General features: G+C 37.8%; 1 protein-coding gene across 1 annotated transcript in view; it reads left to right on the forward strand.

The window, feature by feature from the left end:
• The window catches only part of LOC107556211 (calcineurin-binding protein cabin-1-like), a 134075-nt gene that overhangs the window by 40564 nt on the left and 83870 nt on the right, over nucleotides 1-9641 (forward strand). The window contains exons 25-26 of the mRNA XM_016239263.1: nucleotides 449-702; nucleotides 8420-8485. Of these exons, the coding sequence (XP_016094749.1) occupies nucleotides 449-702; nucleotides 8420-8485 (320 nt within the window). The remainder of the gene's footprint in view (nucleotides 1-448; nucleotides 703-8419; nucleotides 8486-9641) is intronic.

Genomic DNA, 9641 nt, shown 5'->3' on the forward strand with positions numbered 1-9641 from the left:
CGTTAAGGATACGCAGAGCGAATGTGAGCAGCCACGCCATCGTTTTCAAAAGTCTCCGTTTTGGTGCGTTTACACTGAACGTGTACACTGCTTACACGTTTTAGTTTGAAAGAGTTTTCAAACTAAAACGGGGTCTGCAGCGTTTTCAAAAGTCTCTGTTTTCGAGAGTCTGAAACGCCGGAGTAGTGTAAATGACAGGCGTGACCGTAGCAAAACGTATGCGTTTTAAAACTAAAACGTACTAGTGTAAACGTAGCCTTAAGCTTTAGGCCTGGAGGGCTTAAGATCGTAAAACATAGACTAAGATTTCAATGGATTACAGCTGTATATCAAAAACGTTAAAGAGACTTTTTAAGATGTTCTTTAAAGGTGTTAAAACAACCCTACGTTTAATAGAATCTTTCTGTGTTTTTGTTTTGTTAACACCGTTTTTCTCTTCTCCCAACAGGGAAAAGCTTCCATCCATTAACGATGAGGACTCGCGGTCCTCGATTGGCGTGAGTACCTGTCAGGCAGCGTTGGCCACCTCATCTGTCACATCTGTGGTGGCTCCAACAACTTCTTTGCCTGGCGACGGTGCGGCAGGTGCGAGTTCTCCCCAGTACACGGTCACTCCGGTCGACCACGATTACATCAAACGTAAAAGCCTGAAGCAGAGGCACAGGCAGGGGCAGGAGCTCCAGCAGCAGCAGCCGCAGGACGGTACAGTACAAGGGCCAGAGTATAACTCACTCACTCACGCACTCACTCATGCACGGGGGAATGAGGATGATGAAGGTTATTCACCACTATGAAATTGAATTATGGGCTCTGGTGTACAATAACATCTCCTCCCACCCTTCCTCTTACCATCTGCACCAGGCCATAGAGGATCATGGGGAAATGGGCAACATTGCTAACAGTGTCTCAGCATTGTTGCTTTTTTATTCTTTATTCGCTTTGTTTCAGTTCCACTTTGTCATTTCTAGCCTTCAGGTAATGAAATCAGATTTTCAGTCAGAATGGTTTACGTTTATTCGTTGTTGTTTAAGCTGCTGAATTGCTTTACATCGTACGCACCCAGTCCACCGAAATACCATCATTTTGTGGTTTCCGCTGTTTTATTTGCGCTTGCCGTTCTTGCTCAAATTATGAATGTGCTTCACAGTTGTTTGCCCAGTAAATCATGTCTATTTTTTATTTGATTGGTTGTCAACAATTTAAGGCAGCAGATGCTAGCTAGCACATCTTGTGCTGTAGGTAACCTAAATTTCATCATGGTTGGCCATTTATTAAATTTTTAATTAATTAGGTCAGAAGTGCAGCAATGGTGTGGTGGAAGCTTCTGAGCAATGCAGTTCCTTTTGGCCTTATAGGAGTAGTATATATAATTTTTTTGGATGTCATGATGGCTTAAATTTTCACAATGCTCTGTTTTAATGAAAATGTACTTTATCTCAATAATTCAATGTAGTAAGACAACTTAGTAAATTGCTGTCTCAGCTTAGTGTTCTGCTAGTTTTCTTAAGTTGACATAGTGTCTTATTTCGACAAGATAATTATTTCAACTCAGTAAGTCAACTTAACATCTTGTCATTTCAACTTAGTATTTAATTAATTACATAAATGTAAGTCAACTTAGTATCTTATTTTTGATGTAGTATTTTATTATTTCATCTTAGTAAGTTGACTTTGTATCTTTAAAGTGTTTTATGGCAACTTATTGAAGTGACTTCATATATCTGTATTTTTACTAAGTAAAAATGAATTTTTTTTAATTAATAATTTTTGCTTTGTAATTTCAAATCGAGTTAGTCGTTTGTAATTTTAATTTAGTATCTTGTTTTTTTTTTGACAAAAGTAGTTTGTCATTGTCAACTTAGAAAGTTGACTGTTTCTAGTTATTTGGACTTTTTTTTTAGTATGGTAAGTCAACTTCATGTTTTATTTCAACATAGTATTAGATAGCTGGCCAAGTAATGATGGAGTGCTGAGCATGAATGACAAGTTAGTTATCTGACTTAATATTTTGTTGTTTCTATTTAGTAAGTCAACTCTGTCTTGTTATTTTGAGTATTTTTTGTCATGTCAATGTAATAAGTCAACATAGTGACTTTTGTCATTCATTTACTTTGGCAAGGGTTGTAATAACAAAAAAAATTGTTAAATTAAATTTTATGAATCAAAAAGCATGTCTAATTAATTAAAATCATGAAACTTAAACAATTTAACATCAATTTATTAAAAGTTTAACAAAAAGTACATGTATAGGGCCCTATGAAATGTTTTCTTTTTTCCAACCTTATGTTTTATTGTTACCAATTTCTGATTTAGCATGTCTAATTATTTGAAAGCATAAAAACAAGTTTAATTTATTCATACAATAGCCTTATGATTTTTTGCTCAGAAATTCTGTGTTGTGTATTTACATTTTTAAGGCATAAAATATTAATTTAATCTATCTTTTAAGTAATGAAAATTGAACAAATTTAATTTTTTGGAAAATCATTTAATATTACAATTAAAACATTGAAGAAATATCGTATAATTATTCCTTAAAAATAAGGTTTTAATAATTTTAGTAGTAGTAGTAGCAGCCTGTTACGTACATTCTACTCAACAATAGTAATATATTTCTGCCAATGCCCTCAAGTTAAACCAAACTTTTATTTTGACAGGTTGCCATGAATACCATTACATTTCTGTGTGTATATGATATGAGGATAGTTTTACTGAAATGAAATGGTCAAATGCTCATGAAGTGACTCTCAGAGCAGTTCTGGAGATGTTGTTCATGTATTTATGTCCTCATTTAATTAGACGGCAGACGCTAAAATCACTGAAGCGTCATGCACGCTTCAGTACAAGTGGTAAACAAAACCGCATGTCTGCGCCATTCATTAACACAGAGACACAAAGAATTCATATTTAAATAGTCGTTTTGCGGCTTAATATTTACAAATACTAGTTGTGAGTGTGCTCACTTGCCATTGGGGGGGGGCAAGCCGCCCCCTAATATAATGGCAGGGGAAACACTGGACTGATATGTCACAAACAATGTTAACCATTTGCGCATTCTCTAACACGCATATTTTAGATTAATTTAAAATCCTCTGGTGTGTAAAAATAGTAAATATCATCGTCTTCCTGTTTTTTTTTTTACCCTAATAAAAGTTATAGGAGCATTAAATAGTTAATAAAGAAACTTCATTCTAATGCTCATTATATTAGCGTTAGCCACGCTTATGCTAACGACTAACTACTCTAATAACAGCGATGTTCATTTCAATCCGACATTCAAATTAATATATTTAATAACATTCATAACAGAAACGGTGTTTCCCACAGACTTGCACTCTTTTTGTGGCGGCATATATATGCAAATTCGTTCTCTGCCAGCAGGAGGCGCTTGTAGAGCAGGAGAGATAGACGTTTCCCCGGTAATGCTGTAATCGAATAAGGGCTGCGCTACGCTCACAAATGCTGCTCAGGCATTACAGGCAAGATTAAAGGAAAATGACTGATCATTTTCTGAAGACAGTCAGTTTCCTTCAGAAATACAGTGATATAAAAACACCTGCACCGGGTTTCGACTTTGACACGTGCAGTGCTCATGTTTATTCAACGAAGTCAAAGCCTTTTGGAAAATCTATTTGTGGCGTTGAGTTTTGATACTGTGGCAGGCACCACAAATAAATCAATGTATGGGAAACACTGAGAAGATCTAATTATTAAAAATTAAATTAAAATGAAACTTACCTGCTTGAACTCTTTCATTTGATCTGGGTGTCGGTCTTTAAAGTGTTTTGTTAGTTTGGTGTGTTTCCTCCTTTTGAGGTGCTTTTATGAAGAGAGCGCATCTGCGCAGCTTTCGGATAGCGCATCAAGAACCATGTTGACCGGGTACTCGGTACCACCGGTACTTAAAAAAAAAAACTGGTACCGTAACGTTTTCATTTTTTAATACCGACTTGGTACCGAAGTACGGGGTCTTTTGACAACACAAGCTAAATTTGGTCTCTAATGTTTAAAATGTCATAGTGCTCTTTGCCAGCTTTTAGCATTTCTGTACTGTGGTAACTTCTATCAGTTCTCCAGTTTAGCCATGCTTTTGAGAGGTTCAGTATCACAAAACTATTATTCCAAAATAATATGAAAATGAATTCTTCTCATCTCATTTCAAATTCACAGTTTGGATATTTGAGTTTGAGATGTTTTTTTTTTTTTTTTGTAGTAGTAGTAGTAGTTTGAAAGGGGGCATTGCATAGGACACTTGATTAAATATTGCTTGTGGCCTGTTTTGATGAAATGGAGTCAAATTTATGGAAATCTAAACGAAATTGCGATTAAATCGTTCAGTTTAGTGCTCTGTGATCTGTAGTAAATGCTTGAGTTGTAAATGATTGACCCGCTTATAACGCGCATTTGAAAAAGGAACACGAGTCAAACATCTTTCCAAACATGAGAAGCATTTACGAACCTATTGTCCAAAAGACAACGTTTAATAACACGTTTTTACTCCAAACTCACTTCATAACGTCAGTCGAGTGTTTGAAATAAAATCCTTCTGTTAGATGATGTGGCTTCTTACACAGAATGAGGCACGCAACATATTATTTCTAGGCAGGGCTCGCAAAATTTCAAAATCCCTGGTAGCCCTTCAGGCAGGTACTCTTCAGATTTTGGTAGCCCGAAAATTTGTTTAACTAGCCCAAATACCTTTTTTTTTTTAAATATAGAAAATCAGATAGGAGTTTAAATGTCAATCAAAAATATTTTCAGTCAACAAATATCAAAGGGGTCATATGATGCTTTTTTAAAGATCATTATTTTGTGTATTTGGTGTAACAGAATATGTTGACATGCTTTAATGTTCAAAAAACACATTCTTTTTCAAATACTGTACATTATTGTAGGTTCTCTATGCCCCGCCTCTCTCAAACGCTTCGTTTTCTACAAAGTCCCTCCTTCCGACAAGCGCAGTCTGCTCTGATTGGCCAGCTGACCCAGTGCATTGTGATTGGCCGAACACCGCAAGCACTCGTCGGAAATGTAACGCCCCTTACCATAATTGCGAGCTTCGTCTTTCAAAATAAATGTAAATGACATGTTTCATTCATACTGGACACCGGAGGGCACCCACGCGCAGACTCCACATATACATCACACAAGTAACAGAACTCATGACGCTCCAGGAAATTCCTAATATGGACAAAGGCATTGCTGTCGCTGGTACTGAGTAAACCGAATATATAAACGTTTTGAATAATGCAACAGAGACAATAAACACTCGACTGCGAAAATATATGGTTTATCTGTGTTCTTCAAGTCATCTTTGTTTTGTTTTTTTCTAATAATTATATTTATAATCCATTGCTAATCGACATAGCCTTTTTACAGTATGGAACATATTTTCTGCCTCATTCTGTGATGAAAAGCAACATCAGATCACAAAAGGAAGCATTTGACCGGTATTAGAGCTTTCTGACTTGCGTTCACTTGCGTTTTCTCAGTCGGGAAATAATTTTTCCCATGCGGTGCTGGTGATTACATCTGTTTCGGAGAACCAGAGGACAAATATATCGATCGCTCAGGCATTTAAGTCGCACCGAAATGAGTTGCTAAAAGTTGCTAAATGACGTTGTGATGTAATTGCGCAATGACGTCATCATGTAATTATGATGCAAAATTGTCACTGCATCAAATCTCAGCAAAAAACATTTTGTCAATTTTAGATTTGTTTGTAAAATAATATAAATGCATAATATAATAATATATAATAAGTAACTGTATTTTTAATACAACATTGACTTATTGAACACTTGCACATTTTTGAACAATTACAATTTAAGTTTTTTTTATTAGCTATAAAGCAAAACTACACATTCTGAACAATTATAGTGTATTAGTAGTTAGTATGCGACACTAAGTCTGTAAAAATAGTCCTGCTATGTTAATATGAAGGAATTTTCCATATTGATTTTTCACAGGTTTTTCATTGTATTTTGTGTTTTCAGCTTACAGGTTATAATGGATAATGTCTTGGAAAATTACTAGTACCTTTACCATTTTTAAAAATATTTTTCTTACAGTGTACTAACTGATCAGCAACGACTTTGATATCATACACCAATCGGGTCTGCGCAGCGCTGCTTCAAGCCGAACACACCTAATTATTATTGAACAATTGCAACTTTTTTTGCAAACTTAATTCATGTGATGTGTGTACTGCTAGGCATCTTTGGTTTCCTCTTTTTGTGTAATTTAGATGAAAACGTGTACCTTTTGATCATTTGAGTGACTTATCAAAAGTTTCGAAAAGTTGCCAAATACATTTTTAAAATAGCTAAAGTTGTTGCTAGGTGCTTTTGGAAGAAAAAGTTGCTAGGGTAATCTGAGAATCTGCTAAATCTACCAACAAAATAGCTAAATTGGCAACACTGTTTATTCAGCTACCGCTATATGGGATTTTCCTGGAACAACGTGCTAATTATATAAAAAATTATATTAAAGAGCTAATTATATAAAAACAGGCAATTGAAACAAAATAGTTTGCTTTGAAACGTTACATTCCATAGTATGACCGACTCTTAACTGCTCCTTTTTAATTGCAGATCAAATTATTTGAAGTGTTTCACAATTTATGAAAAAATATTATTATAATTTAAAACATCATAAAAATCATATAGATATGTCGTAAATAGTGGGAATAGCAGTTACTAGAATAGTTGAATAACATATTTGATTCACTCGCAAGATGAATATGGAGATGAAATGGATTCTTTTTAAACATTTTTAACTTGAGCACTCATGACGTAAGATGCTGAAAAAACAGCGAAACTGTGCAAGAACACACTTCATGAGTGAGAGACACATAAGAGGTGTGCGGTTTTTTTATTGGCTGTTATTTACTCTTTCTGTATTGATAATTATTTACATTTTTCCAGTTATCTGTGAATAATAATATCCCATAAAATAATATATTATTAATGATATGTAGTGTGGCACTGATTGGTTTCATGTTGTATTTGTTTAATTATTTTTTTGTGGCTGGCCTCATCTCATTGCCTCACTGAAACCTTCACAACGGCTTGCTGCAGATTTGAAGTGTGAATTATTATTATTTTTTTTAAAGGTGAACATTGTGACATGTTGCCCATATTCCTCAGTCGTTCCCATGGCCTGCTTTAGTCTCCCTGTTTCCCTGCTGCCTCCTGCCTGCTCCCTCTCTGCCTGCCTCTGACCTGCTTCCCACCTGCTGCTTCTTAATGGATGCATGATGGGTCAGCACCCTGATTCAACAAAGACTTCCCATAATGCACTCCACACTGCTCTGTGTGCAAACTGACATCTGACCAACGTGTCTGCTGTGGCTCTCACATGCAAGGGAGATTGTTCTTGTGGGTTGTTCTGAATAATGTGGTTTGGTAAAGACAGTGGGAAGTTTTAACTGCTTTTTCTGCAAATGTTGGTGTGTGGATGAGTTTAGCTTCTTATTAGCTGAAACAAGAATTCGAGACTTGATGAATTCACTCTCTTATTGTATGATTGTTGATTTTAAAGGCCCTGATATACTCACAGTGAAGTTCTTTTTTTTTGTTCTTTCGTTTAGATGAATATGTGAATGTGCTGCGTGTTTTCCTTTCAGTAACAAAATAGACAATAATTGGAGATTTGCATGCCAGTGAAGGCAGAGCTCCTGAACTCCCAAAATTATCTCAAAATGAAACTCGCTTTGGCTTAATTTTTGTTCGAAATGCTGTCACACTACTTCAGTCTTGGCTTTTGCTTGAAGTATATCGGGGCCTTAATGGGTGGATGTCACGAAAACACATGCAGGTCTTATTTCAACTCAAAATCAAAAGAAAATATATTCTGAATGAAGAAGATGATGCCTGTTTTTGCGTTGAGGCATCATTTTCAACACAAGCACAATTTCCCCCCAAAACATGGTGAAATAGGACTCAGGCATGGCTAGGTTTTTGTGAGATTCACTCTAATAACCTCTAAAAGCTGCCCATTTCTCATCACAACAGAAAATGAAAGATCTCCTCTATTTATGCTACAGTGGTACCCAAAATATACAACTGAATGACTTTCCAGATTATGAAACGTGTTCTAAATTGAATTTCCTCTACAGCTGACTTCTCACATGACCATGACTAGATATTCTGAATGAAGAAGATGATGCCTGTTTTTGCGTTGAGGCATCATTTTCAACACAATTAAGCACAATTTCCCCCCAAAACATGGTGAAATAGGACTCAGACATGGCTAGGTTTTTGTGAGATTCACTCTAATAACCTCTAAAAGCTGCCCATTTCTCATCACAACAGAAAATGAAAGATCTCCTCTATTTATGCTACAGTGGTACCCAAAATATACAACTGAATGACTTTCCAGATTATGAAACGTGTTCTAAATTGAATTTCCTCTACAGCTGACTTCTCACATGACCATGACTACTGCCTGTGTCTCTCTGCTTTGCGGCCAGGATCTGTGTATGGTACAGACACCCTTCCTCGCACAACCGATAGCACAAAACTGCTGGCTCACCTATCATTCCTCAAAAGCAGGGCTCTAGTTTCCTAACGAACTCCAGTGGTCAAGCACCCCGAGCACCATAGTGCTCAACAGTGACTATGCATTAAGTTTTACAGAGGGCTTGGCTTCCATTTTCCCTTTTGGAATTTCAGAAAATTGTTTATTACAGAATTTTAAGCCTTCAAGCAAACCAGACAGCTTAGGGATTAGGGCTGCACGATAAATCACATGCGATTGTCATGCGCATCTCGTAAGTAAAGCCGGTTCTGTGATTAGTAGTAAATCTCCACCACGTGCTTTCAGATGGAGCAGCATTTAATAAACAGAGCTGTAGTTCACTGACAAGCTACGCAATATCGCGTTCATAAGTTCGAAGGCGATTCATCTGCGATTATGAACACGATATTGCGTATATATATATATATTATTGATTGTGACGAGAGGGGCGGGACCGAGAGCCGTGGGAACAGAGTGAGGCCGGTGGAGTAATTGATAATGAGCGACACCTGCACCACTCGTCGTCTTGAGTCTCACGGAGGAGCTCCGGAAGAATAAAAAGGAGGAGTGACGACAGTGAAAGACGAGAGAGGACCAGGCCTGGAGTTATTTTGTGTTTTTGTTTTTGTTTGTCCGCGACAGTCGTCTGCGAGGGGCTGTCGTGCTGTTTTGTGTTTGTTTATTTTATTAAAGTTTCTTTGAATGTTCGCCGGTTCCTGCCTCCTCCTTCCCGACCTACAAACGTTGTTACATTGGTGCCGAAACCCGGGAGGAAGGAGGGACACGCTGTGTCAGAGAGCCCTCGCTGCTGAGGGGGATCGTGGTGCTGAGGAGATCGGGCAGCAGGAACAAGCGGAGAGACCGCCGGTGGCTGCCCGAGGCGGTGGTGCTGGAACTATGGAAAACGAGGTGAGACGGAGAGCTTGCTGCCGCGCTCCTGGGTCGAGGAGGGGTGGCTGCCGTCCGTTATGGAGCGGAGGAGTCTGCCCATTTGCCAGGAGGCCGGAGCCTGCTGCCATCCGCCATGATTGGGGAGGAGCAGGGAACGGGGGACTCGCTGCCGGCTGCCCACAATAGGAGGAGCCATCGCCATCCGCCAGGAGGCGGAGGAGCGGTGGGCC

This window comes from Sinocyclocheilus grahami, unplaced genomic scaffold (genome assembly GCF_001515645.1).
Source record: "Sinocyclocheilus grahami isolate Dianchi unplaced genomic scaffold, SAMN03320097.WGS_v1.1 scaffold560.1, whole genome shotgun sequence".
NCBI lineage: Eukaryota > Metazoa > Chordata > Actinopteri > Cypriniformes > Cyprinidae > Sinocyclocheilus > Sinocyclocheilus grahami.